The sequence below is a fragment of the Labrus bergylta genome, chromosome 11, assembly GCF_963930695.1.
Source record: "Labrus bergylta chromosome 11, fLabBer1.1, whole genome shotgun sequence".
NCBI classification, from domain to species: Eukaryota; Metazoa; Chordata; class Actinopteri; order Labriformes; family Labridae; genus Labrus; species Labrus bergylta.
Genome location: NC_089205.1, coordinates 24690137 through 24705182, shown reverse-complemented (window position 1 = coordinate 24705182; position 15046 = coordinate 24690137). Strand labels below are relative to the sequence as shown.

Sequence of the window (15046 nt, the reverse complement as noted above, 5' to 3'; positions counted from 1 at the left end):
AATCTGTTCATTTTGGTATCAAATGACCTTTAGAGAAACAAGAGCAAATACAGTCACAAACCAGACATTTGTTTTTTAAACGTAAATGGCTGATCCCTCTTTTGAAGCATCAGTAAGTCGCTTCTATGTGATGCATGCGCTGTCCCACACAACAGAGGGCAGCAGACGTTTCACTACAGAACATTACAGCATCAATTAAGAATGTGTGGGTGAGAGATGAGTAATGTTGTTTAAAGAGGAGCCCGGACAGCAGTGGTTCACTTCTTGATTTATTCTATGTCCACAGGTTTTTAGTCTACCATTATACAGGAAGAACAAAGTATTGTTTTCTTGTGTATCCCAAATGAACTGTACCACATCACCATCACTCCGGCATCTTTTGTAATATTGCTTCACACAAATCAAGACAGCTTGCATACATCAATGTTAGTAGAGAGAAGGTTTTCCTTATTTGGTTTTTGTTTTCCTTTTTACAAGAATCAACTCCAAAACGCACAATAAATTAATAAATTAACACACAGGCAATCTGCAAATGCTTTACAGTAGTAGCAATATCAGTGGTAAAAAAAAAACAACAACGATATCAACTAGTACAGTACGTCAACCCAGTGACAGTCCGACAGTAGATCTGAGCAGTGTTTTCAATCTGGCCCAGTCAAGCTGTCATTGAACATACTAAAAACTCACAATCTACCACAACACATACACAGCTCTTCTGCTTACGACAGGTCTCCCTAGATCATAAATTACACATCCATTTCACTTCAGAGACTGACGAGGAGACAGGCTTTTCTTCAGTCTTTTCTTCCCTCTCTCACTCTTTGTGAATCACAGTCCACACAGGAAGGCTTTGCCAGTGCGACTCAAACTACCAGCCTTCCCGTTTCATGACTAGATCACAAAATTCAACCTGGAAATTTGAAAGAAAAAAAGAAGAAGAAAAAAAAAAAAAGGAAATAAAATACAAGATGTAACAAACGTAGCTTAATTTAGTCTGACCTGACCCTTGGGGATATCTCTTGCTTACACCTATCAGTAGAAAAGAATCATAAAAAGAATACAAAAAACTGTAAAAATGGTAGAAAAACATTAAGTCGGTAATCTCAACAGAATAATCACTAACACCATCTAGAACTGCATGGCCACACTTTTCATATTAAGATCAAAGGGATTCACCCTTTCAGTGGTTCCAGCCCACAGTGAAATACTGGACTTAGGTTGAGCTAGAAACTGAACATTCAGTTTTCCTAAATACAATATGGCTCCTATTGGGAATAATATTTCCAAGGCAAAAATGTACATCTCAACTGACATGAAAATATAAGGCAAATGAAACAAAACAGAACAGTTCAGGAACATGAAGACAAACATCCATTCTCAAACTCATTTTGCGTGACAAGGATCACTGGCAAATCTTCATTGTGGCAGGTTGCCTTTGCAAGAAAAGCACATTTTGTACACCACTGTAGTGCACTTTTTTTTTTGTCTCAGACAAGTGCATCAGATTTCTAACAGTCAACAAGATGCGCTGCAAATATGTCATTCTATTAATAATTTACATACAGGAAACAATTACTCCTCAGAGACTTCGCTGTAGTGTGTGGCATATCAAAGAGCAAAGACATACATCAGCAAATGGTGGAGTTCCAGAAAACATAAATATGCTATTCTGCTCCTACTTAGCTTGTGTTTACGGTCTCTACGGGATACAGAGAACAGAAGGTGGATAACTAAACTCCTTGGAAAAGAACACCTCGTGCTTTATTTCTGTTTCCAACTCTGTTTTCTTGGTCAGTGCACATTAACAATGAAATGTATTAAGATATTACCTGAAGTGAATTGACCTCTATAGTCAAACCTACAAAGATACAAGAAGATTTTTCTTGTCTTCTGTCATGTTTACTTCATTTTGAACATTTTCGACGTTGCAGGGCTTTTTTACCTGCACTGAAACAATCGGCCTTCCAGCCTGACAGCTTTTTAAATATGGTGAGGGCTCACACTTAATTGAAACAGGGGCAACCACCATGTAAAGTAATCATTAGGGCTTCTGACATGGGCCTTTATGTATGTGTAAGGCAGCATTGCCCACCCCCCCACACACCCCGCCCCCACTTCTCTTACCAGACATGCACTGCTAAGCTGAAATTATTGCCCGCAGTGAAAATAATCTCTTCACTGCTTCTGCAAGACTCAGCACAAATGATGGATTGAAGTGAAAAGAGAAAGTCTGCCTGCATGCCAAAATTGGAGTGCATCTTGGCATTGCTGAGACCAGTCAGCGTACTCTTACAGTGTATTAATAAGGTTATCGACCAGTTAGCCTCTGCTTCTCTTTTTAAACGGCAGCAAGGGGGTAAATAACCTGCTGGATGCACAAAAATGTTTGACTCTTAGGGGGGGGGGGGGGGGGGCAAAGTCAGACAGCTTTCATGATACACGTGGTTATTTCTTCAGGATGGAATGACGAGTAGGAATGATATTTTCATACACATTAATTGAACATTTCTCTGTTTAATGCTATAACAGTCTGCGTGAAGAGCTTTTGGCAGAGCACTTCTCCTGTATGGCCTGATATTCCGCATGTTAGCACGAGACTGCATTAAAAATCGTCACAGAGATCAGGCATAGGATAGGTTGCATGGCTTTGTGTTCAAATATTTCAGTCTCTAACCAAGGCCAACCGGTCATCATAGTTATGATAGAAACATGACACCAGAGATGCTTCACTGAAAAGTGTCTTTTTGTTTTCCATTCTCTTTTGTTTGCACGGGTCAGTGTCAGGATTTGACTCCCTTTGCAGGCTCAGTGGACTGCCGCACGTCGGTCCACTCCTGCATGGTGCTCTGCAGTGCCTGGGTCTTCTCCTTGTCCACTTGCACATAGTCCACCTTCTCATCAGAGGTCACAGAGGATGTAGAGGGCTGCGGAAGGATAAATAAAGAAAGAAGTGAGATTCTGACGTCAGGGCAGACTACACTGTGGTCAAAACAGGAAGAAATGTTTTTTTTTACGGTTTCACTCGTGTGAAATCATCTGTATACTTTTCTGTGTGGGCTGGGTGACCCAGGCTGGAAGTCCAACGCTAGGTAGTCCACGTTGCCACATTTCCTAGGGGCCGGGCTGCTGGTGCCACTCACGGCTGGGGAGGTAGACGCTGGGTTCTGCTAATGGGGACAGGACAGGAGGTTTCACTCACACAGGGTGCAGTGAGAAGCTATAGCATGCAAACAAGTAGATCAAAAAAAAAGAAAAAAAGAAAAGAACATAATGTGCTCTCCTGATCTCCCCTCCAGCTATTGGGACTCACCATAGCTACATAATTCTCTTCACTGTCTGCAGAGTCAGTGCTGGTGATGCTTTGTGTAGAGATTGGTCGACAATGCTGAGAGGACATGGAGTTCATAGCAGGCCTGGAGGAAAAGCAGACAGGACTGTAAGTGCTGCTACACACACAGACGCAGGACAGGATTTATCTGTACCATCAGGCTGTGTGTGTGTGTGTGTGTGTGTGTGTGTGTGTGTGTGTGTGTGTGTGTGTGTGGCCTGGGTAACCTAGCTTAATATGAGACTCACATAGGTCGTGTCCAGGACATGGTGACTGGGCTCTTAAATGGCAGCTCATCAATGATCCCATTGTTCTTCAAATCAAGAGGCGTTGGTTTTGCTGTGGAAAACAATATACCAAACACTGTCAACTACAAACATGGTGTCTGTAAAAACAATGAACAATGCAGACGTTAGAGCTGATTTAATGATAATAATCAGAGTGTACAGACACAGGAACCCGTGCGTTACATTAGTGAAGAACTCGGCTGTCAATAACTTACATTTCCTGTTAGGTTTGAGGTTACGATTGATGGGCGGCGGGGTGACATCGCTGAGACGGCTGGGCCGGTGACACAGGGAGGCACTGCTCCCCTTGCGGGCAGGTAAGGTTGCAGAGAATCCTGGGAAATCAAAGTGATGTGGCCCGGGGCTCATTGGGATGTAGATATTCTTAGGGCTGTCAGCCTGGGCAGCGCTTAGTGGCGAGGAGCCAGGATTCATGGGCACATAGTTGTCATCCGAGTTGCCGCTGTCTGACCGTGTCAGAGGGGCTCTGGTTCTCTGATGCGAAGAGAGACAAAGGGCAAGCAACACTCTTAAACTCTGTGGGCTCAACACTGCAGGAAAACTGCAGCCCTCAGTTGGAGTAAATACGGCAGAATAAGGTTTTCTATCTCGGCAGTTCATGACCCGCTCTGATGCTTTCTGAAGACGAGAGTGCAGTTAAAGGAGAGAATGACTCACCAGGTAGGAGCTGAACCCGTCATTGACAGACTCCACAGACTGGCCTGAGTTACTGAAATGGATGGGACGGTGATGGCTGTTAGTTTCAAAGGAGGAGCCTGTGGAGAGAGATGTGTGTCAGATATACATGGTACAAAAATGTCTCCAGAGAAGGTCAACTTGAATAAAAAATGCAGGATCATGTGAACTCCTGTTTATCATTATTAAAAACACAACACATTTCATATTTCATTACATGACTCATTGCTTTGTAATTAGTCTTTGTGTGTACAGGTGTTTGAACAGCCTGTAGCCTCACTAACAAGGGTCACAGGTCAATTCTTGACAACAGTCTATATGAGACGTGAGCTTAAGCTTGCCAGAGCAGAGAACAGGGGATAATAAGAGGCCGTGTCGTGTGTCTGCAAGTTTTTTTCTTTTTTTTTTATTGCTTATCAGCCTGGAACGAGGCATTCTGGAGAAGGCTGTATAGCTTGAATTTCATTAGTGTCTCAAATAGAACAGTGTCTGCTAGACTAGACTGTTTGTTTCTGCTCAGCTGCTAGCGTTAAATCCGGAAGATGAGAGATAGAAGAAGAAGAAGAAGAAGAAGAAGAGGGGAAAGAGTGAGTGAATAGGGGAGCAGGGAGCAAAAAATAAAAGTCTCTGCAAAACCACAGATCAAGTCAGACTCGCTTTTTGAAAACAGGAAATGCATGATTGCAAAAAGATCTGTATGAGTCAGCAGAGATTCTATGAAAGCGAAAGCGGCGATCATGAGGAACATGCTTAGAAAGCAAATCAAATCACAAATCACTAAATGTGTTCAGTGTACCTCTGTGCAGCCTGATGTTCTCGACAGCAGGGAGAGTATTCCTGCGAGGGATAACTGACACTGCAGTCACATCTCCATTCTGGCTCCCTACTGACTGGGGACTCCCCCACTGGCCCTCTGAGCCCTGACTGGGTTTTGGGGGCCTTGGAGGAGGAGCACAGGAGGATTCCGAGCTGGAGGGCGTCAAGGCATTGTGATTCTTATCAAACGTCCGGGGGATCTGGTAGAAAGAGCCAGGCGTCGTGGGAAGGTCGTAATTGTCAGTTGGACGCTCGTTGTTGTGCATGGTGGCGAGGGTGTTGCAAGGCATTTTGAAGGTGTAAATCTCTTCGCTTTCGAGCTCGGGCTCACCCAGAGCGCTGTGAGCAGGGGCCTCGGAGCTGTAACCCCTCGGCAGCACGTAGCAGGCCTCCTGGGGGGAGTCGTCGTGCAGCGGCGACTGGTGTTTCCCTGGTTTCGGGAGGCTGTAGAAGCCATGCAACTGAGCGCCCATGCCGTTCAGACAGTGGGAGAAGCCATGGGAGAGTTTCTGCACCGCAGAGTCGCTCCCCATCAACAGATTGCTTCGCGAGACCTGGGAAAAGCTGGCACTCCTGCAACATGGACAAAGACAGGAAAATCAATGCATTAAGTTTTTATTTTGCACGTTTTTCAAAATGAAGCAACAACTCCCAAGAAGACATAAATAAAATGGAAAAATGGCAGAAAATGATCTCTTATCATGCAGTATTCAGTGCACATCTAAATGTAATACCTCAAATAGTCACTAGATGGCACTGTAACACCTCAGAGGAATCTTCAGGTCACAGGACTAAATCAAAAAACACAACTATGCACAAGGCCCATGGTGCTGCTATAGCATATCAATTATTTTTGGAACATGCATTGCTTTCTTGAAAAGCTGATTGTTCACACTTTTGCAGCATGTTTGTTACCACGATGTAAATTACAAGTTTTTTCAGCCTCTGCTAGGTACCCCAGGGATGGGCCTCATTTATTCCAGCTCCTTTGTAGAACCTGACCTTGAGTGCCAACTGGAGCAACCTTACAGCACAGACATTTCCTGCCACTTAGCTGACCAATGGCCTGGCTAAGTTAGCCAATGCAAGGATAAGATATACTCAGTGAGTCGTTTCTTTATGGCTGCACTAGTCTTTGCGGATGAAGCTCCACTGTACTTATCTAATGGTTAAGTTCAATCTTATTTATAATTCTTAAAATGTAAATGAGTAATGCGTCAAAGTAATACAATTTATATTGGCATAGCATTTTGTTCTCTTTGACTTCGTTTCTTTCAACATGTTAAATGGCACATTTCATTTCATTATTCTTCTTCCTTCCCGCCAGGATTTCAATCATCTATCAATATTTCGTTAATCGCTCTGCCTCCCATCCTTGTAGCTGCATGGTTTGTTTTGCATTGATTAATTCACGCCATTTGTCATCAGACCAGTGAAGTTTATCCTGACATGATATCTACTCCATCACCAGATGTCTGTCTTAATTAGCAGACCCACCGTGCAGACTCTAGTGAGGGAGCGACAGAAATATCTGCATAAAGCTGATGAGATGGATTCTGAGGTTTGACTTCCTGGGTTTTCACAGAGGTCCAACACAGCAGATTTATGTGCAAATGGTGTGGCTGAGAGGGCACTTCTACCCTCTGTGAGTCTCAACCTATAGGAGTGATGGATTGCAGCTTCACCCTCATTGATCATCTACTGGGCCGGCTTATCTGCTGCATGGCATCATTATTAAAGCAGCCTTTTTAATTCGAGAAAGCGGGTATGATGGCAGAAGGAGCCGAGGTGAATGATGATGAAAAACCTCAAGACTAAATGTAAAATAAAAACGTGGTCCTTAAGCACTCCTCCCCGGCATGTTTTCAAACAAATCTGTATGCTTGTTAAACAACAAACATTTCCATATCCCTACCTGCACATTTTTTTTTTTTTTCGTATGTCTAATATTTTATCCACATAATCGTTATGTTTCCAGTGTGGTTCATGGCAGCATATGATTTACTGAATTTTTGCATTTTTGTGATCAAGTATCTTCATTCTGTGCTATTTCATAAACTATTCCCCAAAACTGACTCGTTGGATAAGCTTGTCGTTAAATAATTTTCAAGCCTGCACACAAAAACAAATAAAAAACTAATTGACATTGTCTTTGTTCAAGTTTTTCAGAAGTATGAATTTAGACTTCTCTTAAAGAAAATAATTAAGGTTGTCAAAGTTTCAATACTTCTTTACTTTTCAATATCACATGTTTAAAAATTTCTGTCATTTCAACAACTACCAGAGCTTTAAAAAGCTTCATCTATTTCATTAGACATCTGCATGGGAAAGGGATGGAGCCATCAAAAAACACACTCCTGCATACACGCTAAATTGCAAGTTTCAAAACATTTACAATAATTGTGCAATTTAGAGAATGTGCAGGAGTTTGCTCGCAATTTTATATAATGAAAAACAAGAAATGACCATATCTATGACTTTGGTGCCATGGTATCAATTTCATGTGATTATTAGTAGTATGATATCGAAGTTAAAATGCTATTATCATGACAACCCTAGAAACAATACTTACTTCAGACTGATTTAAGTTCAATTCTGATTTAAGTTGAGAATATCTAAAGTCATAACTGTCACTTACTCATCACATCACTTCAAAATACATTATCTTTACAAAATACCTATAACACAAACATGAACCCAGATAGACCCATAAGCAGATCATTTCCCCCCATAACAGTAGTCCTAACCCTTAGGGGATTCTCAACTGAGGAAGCGCCGTAAACCTGTATGTTGACCTGCATTACAGGATAACAGGAAACTGACACAGGACGCCTGAGGGTCGTGACCTTTACCGTGCACTCTCTGTCTTCCTGCTCATGCACTGGTGAAGGAGGAGGTAGTCCTGGGGTGCGCTGTTGGACAGGGAGCCGTGGTGTGAGTGGCGGACAGGCACATCGAAGGTGAAGAGGACTGGCTGGCTGGAGTGGATGGGGGCAGAGGGCTTGCGTTCTCCGGTCAGAGGAGCCATTGATCCCGGGACATCTGCTCCGACAGAACGCGGCATATGGTGCAACCTGCCATCTGCAGACAGGAGAAATTGGAGTTAATGGTCATTCAAGCCACAACAGATTTACTTAAACCCATCTTGAGGTTTGAAAGACTTTCTTGCACATTGCACATCATGATGCTGCAGGGGCAACACTCAACACAATAATGACATTAACACTTTCCATTTGTCGTCAGAATCCGTAAGTCAAAGGTCAGTTTGTAAATCATTTGAGGGTTTAAGACTTAACATGACCTAGCTTTGCATGGAGTCTTGTATTCAGTAGCTTTCAGTCTGCTGTCTAATCAATAGAGAGGAGGGATCTGTATCCAGGAAGGGGAGAAAACACTATCCTCTGCTTTTTTTTTTTTTGGGGGGCTGCAGGCTGTGAGCGGTTAGACAGCACATGACACAAGTTATCTGCTTTGTCCAGGGTGCCTTGTTTGATTGTGTTTTTGATGGCCATTGTTCCCAACAGAGGGACTGTACGCACAACAAAGTCGCACAGTCTTAGTGTATCCGTGCGACGTCCGTGATATCTGCATTGAAAAGGCCACAAAAGAAGCACATATCTGAGATAGAGATGCTGGGAATAGAATGGGCAGGAGGCCAAAATGAGGAGGTGCACACTGAGATGTAGGAGTGGAGAGTGGGCGGCCCACTGATCCATCGACCCATGTTTTCTGTGTGCAACAGCTGATGGGAGAGAGGAAAGAAACACCACCGATCATCTTGTGCACATAGTAATATCTCTTTGCCTGATTAATATATATATGAGGATTTGCTCTAAAGCCAAAATCGAGACTAGAGTGAAATAAATTGATTTATAAGGATAAAAGAGACAAGACAATAGTAAATCTTCTTCTGTATGAAACTTGAATCTTTGTATGATATATCTGTGTGAAATAAATTACTAACGTTCTTTATTCATTATATAAAAAGGGTGATTTTCTGTCAGCCAACTAGCCTAGAAGTCAGCTATTTAAGATCCAATCTAAAAGGAATCTGAGCTGTATCTTCCCTGTTCTCTCGTGCCTGTCCTCCACCATTCTCCTCCTCTCTCAGACCTTTACAAAGCATGCTCAGGGTCAAACTGCCCTTTAAGAAAAGGCCAATGGTCTGTGAGTCATGATGTGAGCCGACCGTACAGAGGGACCACAGCGAGAAAAAAAACAAAAACGAACACACACAGATGCAGTGTGTGTGTGTGTGTGTGTGTGTGTGTGGGATGGTAAAAGGGCGGGGGTATTCTGGAGCACAGTTAGCCGAATGAGGTCACATCCATGCCTGAGGGGGAAAAGGCCTCTGCTGTGGGGTCTACAGGCCAGTGGCCATGAGTGAGACACCGAGGCCCACAGCCACACAGGCAGGGACTCCCCCCAATGATCCTCAATTACACCATTGTTCTGAGTGATTCCACTCTCCCTAGGCCGGTTAGGCATCATCTCTTTTCTCCACAAAAAGCTTTGTAAAAGCTTTCATCCAGTGCGGTGAGTACTAGGCCCACTAACATGGGTAGATATATTGATTTGTTGTAGAAAGACAGCCCCCCCCCCCCGCCCGCCCCGCCAGAGGAGGGAGATACATGGAAGAACACACGAGGGGATTGCTGACTTAAATGCTTAAAACAAAACAAAACTTCAAAAGAAGAATATTGTGTGCGCCCGAGAGCATGTTTTTCTGTGTTTTTGATTTACTGCTGCACATGACTGTCAGAATCAGAACGAGAAAAAGACAACTGGTCCGGTCTGCTGACAAAATAGCCTACATGGCTCATCACTGACACTAATGGATCTAATGATGTATGTTGCCACTGGGAAGCAATTCCATCAAGTCAGTGGAACCACAGCACAGAAGACGAGAAAACAGCAGATAATAAAAACACAAATATTTCCCCCCCTGAGGTGCTTTTTGGACCCTCCACCAACTAATGTACTGTGACTCTCAATGTAAGGTGGTAAATGTTTATTAAGTAAAGTGAGGAGTCATTTTTTTAAACTTCGTCTCACAAAGGAAAGTCATTAAACTGGGAGGGCAGTGCGCAACTAAAGTAAAGGCTAATCAGTTACTTCTGGATCGTCTTTTCCTCGAAACACTTTTCTTTAAAAACCTAAACATCAAACGAGAGACAAAGAGTCTTTCCCACGACATTCTTCAGCTTGGAAACAAACATCAGACTATCAAAAGCAATGCATTAAAAGAGCCTTTTTGGTTGCTGAGTGACATATGGCTATTGTGGGTCAAAGAGCTCCCAAGTTCATGAGCAATTTTCCAATTACGCTCTCTAATACATCACCTACTGTCTCATCTGCTCTGTGGCTATAATCTAATAGAAGCCGGCTGCTGGTCTCACGGGGCCAAAATTAGAACCCTGCAGGATCACTAAAGACAAGAACATCTTTGTAGGGTGCTCATTTCCTCTCAGCCCAGCCAGAATCAGACAAGAACATATGATAATTTAATCTGAAACGAGATATAAAAATAGTGCCTACCACTGACCTGTTGAATTGAAAGGTTGAATGGAAACGCAAAGGAAGAGGAAGCTGTCGAGATTTCTCAATGCAACTGTTGCAATCATCCGGCAAATATTCCATTAAAGATTATCATCTTAAAAATACGTGCCATCCACCTGCCTTCAATCTGGGTAGAAGAAAAATGCAATTTCCTTAATGGTTTCATGGGAGATTGCACTTCAAAATATAGCCTCTGGGGTGAAAGCTACACTGAGTGTCGCATATTAACTCCGATATGTCAAGGCTCTGCAGGGTGGCCCGTTGGCGGGGAAGGCCATCTCTTGACACAAAGGTCAGGGAATCAGTTTGATCACATCACTGGGTCGTGTCAAAGTGTCCTTGAGAAGGGGCCTCCACCTGCTCTCTGCTCAGTGCAAGTCATAGTGAAACAAAAGAGAGAATAAGCTTGTCACTGCTGATTCTCGGTCTACAGATTATGACGCAATACTTTCTGAAACCACATGTTTTAAAATGATACAATCTCAGTGGAATGAATGATAGCATCGAAGAGTACGGAAGCTTTAAAAGAAAAACTCTTATTTCATAAGACAGGTGGAATTAGTCCATTAAAAGCTGCAAGAAAGCTCCTGCACACTGTCAGGATTGCTTGATAAAACAAATGTTGCCAATGTCTTGTGCAATTCAGTGTGCAGGAGTTTGCAGTTTTTGATTATCAAAAACAAGAAATTACCCAATACTGTATCTCGGACATGTATTTTTATTGACCTGGTATTGAAACAGGTAACTATATATTGTTTGATTGTCACTAGAATCGTATGGATGTTTAAATTCTGGTTTCACCCCACCCTCTCAACCCCACTGTAGATACATTACTGCCCTGCATGGATCGCTCTGTCCAGTGGCTCATTAAAGCTACACTGTGTCCCAGGAGGCCGCATAGTGGGGTCCATTTGCATGTGTGGTTAGCAGGGGGGGGTGGGGGAGCTTTCCATGTGAATGACATAAATGGATGAAGAGGACAATCGCTGCAGCAGAGATTACCTAGGTATTGAGTGTGACGCTCAAACAAGAGGAGGGGAAAATGGCGTCCGCGCTGTGCTCTGTGAAGTGAACAAAACAACATGGTTGTTTTATTCTCCTTTGAAACCCCACTCAGAATATTATTAAGCAGAGCAGACACACAGGAGCATTCCCTGATCACATTACCCCCGTGTGCCTGCCCGGGCCCCGCTCCGCAGCATCACGCGAGCTCCGCCCACCGACAGCACATCAATTTGTCTCAAAACACTGCACTGATCAATCACATCAAGGCTTGTTGGGGGGCTATGAATTACAGAGTTTGCTGTGAGTTTAAAACCGCAGCTAATTTTTTAATGCTCTGACCTCATTTCTGCAGGGTGATAAATACTGGAAGCTTTGCAACAGTAGGGTGGACACAGATGAAGAGTGTTTTTTTTTTTCCCTTCTCTTATTGTAAAAATGAAAGACGTACCTGATATGGGTAATTTGATTTGACCGACAGAGCATAACAAAACAGGAACACACTTGATGTGTAAACACAGAAGTCATGATGGACTGAGAGTGTGATACTTGTGTAGCAGTATTCAGTGAAGTGAGTTAGTAGGGAATGGGAGGCTCTTCACAATCATTTAAATACATTATTGTACCTTTTTATGGGTGGATAAATTAGTTTAATCTTTTTTTCTTTTTTAGCTTTCCTCTCATTTTTGTGTTAAAAAAAAAAAAAAAAAATCTATCGCACAGATCTGTTCATGAAAAAATGTAATCCAACTGAAGATGCGAAACATTCAAGTGAAATTTTGTACCCTCTGTCCTATCTCATCTACATACCGGAGCTCAAATTTAAAAGCACAGAGCCTGTCATTTTTAGCATGGTGTTCATGTTTTTAAGGACGAGCATAAAAGATAGCATGCATCTTCAGTGTGACAGTGCTCTAAAGATGTGCAGGCGTATACAACTACCAATAAAACAGTGACATGGAATAAATCTGTGCACCCCTGTAAACACAGGAAGCAGCTCTGCAATAACACTGTATCAGTACTAACATTATCAGTCTTCCAGTTCCAGTGAATGTATTATTGTGCTGCACAAAAGAAAGAAGGATCTGCAGGACACAAAGCAGATTTCTATTTCAAATTGCTGATTACAAGGTAAAGACAGGTATAAAGATCTAACAGCATCAGCCGGAACAGTTGGCTTTTGCAGGTTTAATATTGCCAAAGCTTGGACGGCAGCGGCCAATTAGAGTGATTGGCTTTGCCACAGTCTGATGCTAAACCTGTCATTCAGACAATCAAGCTGATGCCAACTGGAAGATGAGAACTGGCTAGCATAGTCAGAATCTGTCCATTAAAATTACTGCCGAGCAGGAAGGTGGAGCCCAGGTATTCTAGGATGAGCTGGCATGTAAGATTTGAAATAGTTCTGAAGTTGGAATTAATGAAACAAACGTGAGACTGAGCTGCATTTTTTGCACGACAACATTTGAAATTATTTGATATTTCACTCATAATGCTCAATGCTAAAACTGGCTTCAGTGTTACAACATCATGCCACTACACGGCTACATTTCATTTGCTGGATTAAATGAAATTCCTTCCTTGTCCATGTAGGTTTATATGTTACCAACACTGTTATATTTTAACTATAATTTCTCTGGCAGAGGGAAAAACAAACAACCAGAACTCTGCTACCCTTCAAGATTCGTATTTAATCATTGTTGGTTCGTCTTGGTTTCACATTGACTCAGAAATCTGTGTTCCTTATGAAAAGAAAGCAGAAGGGGGAAGTTCTGAGGAGATTACAATGATTCTTCAACAGTTATATTTCCATCGCTTTAGAAACTGGCATCCTCCATGAGACAGAAAGACAGCATAGAGCTGATTTATCTCATTATGACACACTTGTAAGCCACTGAGACTCACATCTGCTGTGAACAAATCATCAACATGGCATCATACAGGGGTTTAATGTCAGCACTCTGTTCAATATTTTATTGAAATAAATGAAAAACATCTTCAATGTCTGTTTTACACGAGCTGCTGAGGCTGCTGTTAGAAGTGCTGATTTAGTGGTTATTCTGTTTTTTTTTTCCCCATCTCTCACCATCTTCAGGGCAAGAGTTGAACTGAAAAACAATACAGACTTATATTTTTTTGCCATATTGCCTAGCCAGGGGAAAAGACGAAACGGTGGAAAACAAAACAGAGTGGGAGCTGTCATGCAAAACAAAGAACAAAAAAAAAAAAAGGAGAAAAATAGGACCGCTGACAAGTAAAAACCTCATCCCTTAGTTGAGATTATCCTCGTCTCAGAGTTCAAACAGCTGGGAGGGAACAGAACAAAGCCTGTGATTGACGAGATGATGTTCCATTCATTAGATTGTGCTCGGGGGGGGGGGGAGGGGGGAGGGTCTCCCTGGCTGCAGACACACGCCACACACCCAGCCATCAGTATCTGATAACAACAGCACCAACAGAAACAAAAACATGCAAATCAGAGGTGTTACAACGACTTCTACTACAGTCACCATTGCTGTCTTCAAAACCCTTTTTGTTGTTAACTGAGGGACAAACGCATGTTGCACATCTACACTTCAGTCAGTGTAGCTGCTGAGTCACGACAAATGTAACAAAGCAAGTGAATCACCTAAAAACTAACACACAATTTCAGAACATCTGCATCCTGCACGATTTCTGTTCTCTGACAGACAGAAGGCGTAGACCCTCCTCTCTGATGGTCTCGATGATGGGTGTGCTCGATGTATACTCAGGTCTCTGGTTTCAAGCCATGCTTGAGATGCTGCCAACGGTATTGAGGGATGCATGGCAGAGGCAGCAGCAGCAGCAGCAGCAAACTGCCCTCAGACAGTTTTGTGGGAGCAGAAACCTGACCTTCATGTGCCATGGAGTCTCATTATTTCAACAAAAATCAATGCAGACGAAGGGCACTTTGGGAGGGGAAAAAGGCAGACGGGCATGCATGTGTTGGGGAAAGAGAAGCCAAGGAAGAGGGAGGGTGAATGTTTTTGTGCTGAATCTGCATTGTGTTTAAAATACACTATATTTATTATAAATATTTTACAACAAAGATTTGCCCCCTGAATAAATCCAAAAAAGACCTGCATTAAAAATTCCATTGTAGCTTGCAGGTTGTATCATTGTTTGCATCCTGCATAAAGACATTTTCACATCTATGCACAATTTCTAGGACTCTTCAGACCGACTCGCCCTGAAATCTTTCGGAGTTGCTCACTTCTTCACACGTACACCTCACAGGGGAGACTATCCCTGTCAGCTGGGAGGTGCACAACGTGACGTAAAAAGAATGACACGCGATTCAAACGAGAAGTTTGAAAGCATTAGTGGAGAAGGGTTC

At 42.7% G+C, this 15046-nt stretch overlaps 1 protein-coding gene across 2 annotated transcripts in view; it reads right to left on the bottom strand.

The window, feature by feature from the left end:
- Positions 1-256: 256 nt before the first annotated feature.
- Positions 257-15046, bottom strand: part of gab2 (GRB2-associated binding protein 2) — a 35597-nt gene continuing 20807 nt past the window's right edge. Inside the window, exons 3-10 of one of the 2 annotated variants that reach the window (XM_065960404.1) lie at positions 7980-8208; positions 5108-5700; positions 4294-4391; positions 3831-4110; positions 3577-3667; positions 3311-3413; positions 3045-3164; positions 257-2924 (exon numbers count right to left, since the gene is read on the bottom strand). In XM_065960404.1, the coding sequence (XP_065816476.1) occupies positions 2781-2924; positions 3045-3164; positions 3311-3413; positions 3577-3667; positions 3831-4110; positions 4294-4391; positions 5108-5700; positions 7980-8208 (1658 nt within the window). In that variant the 3' untranslated portion in view covers positions 257-2780. Of the gene's footprint in view, positions 2925-3044; positions 3168-3310; positions 3414-3576; positions 3668-3830; positions 4111-4293; positions 4392-5107; positions 5701-7979; positions 8209-15046 lie in introns of both variants that reach the window. The other variant, XM_020634908.3, reaches the window with a different exon arrangement.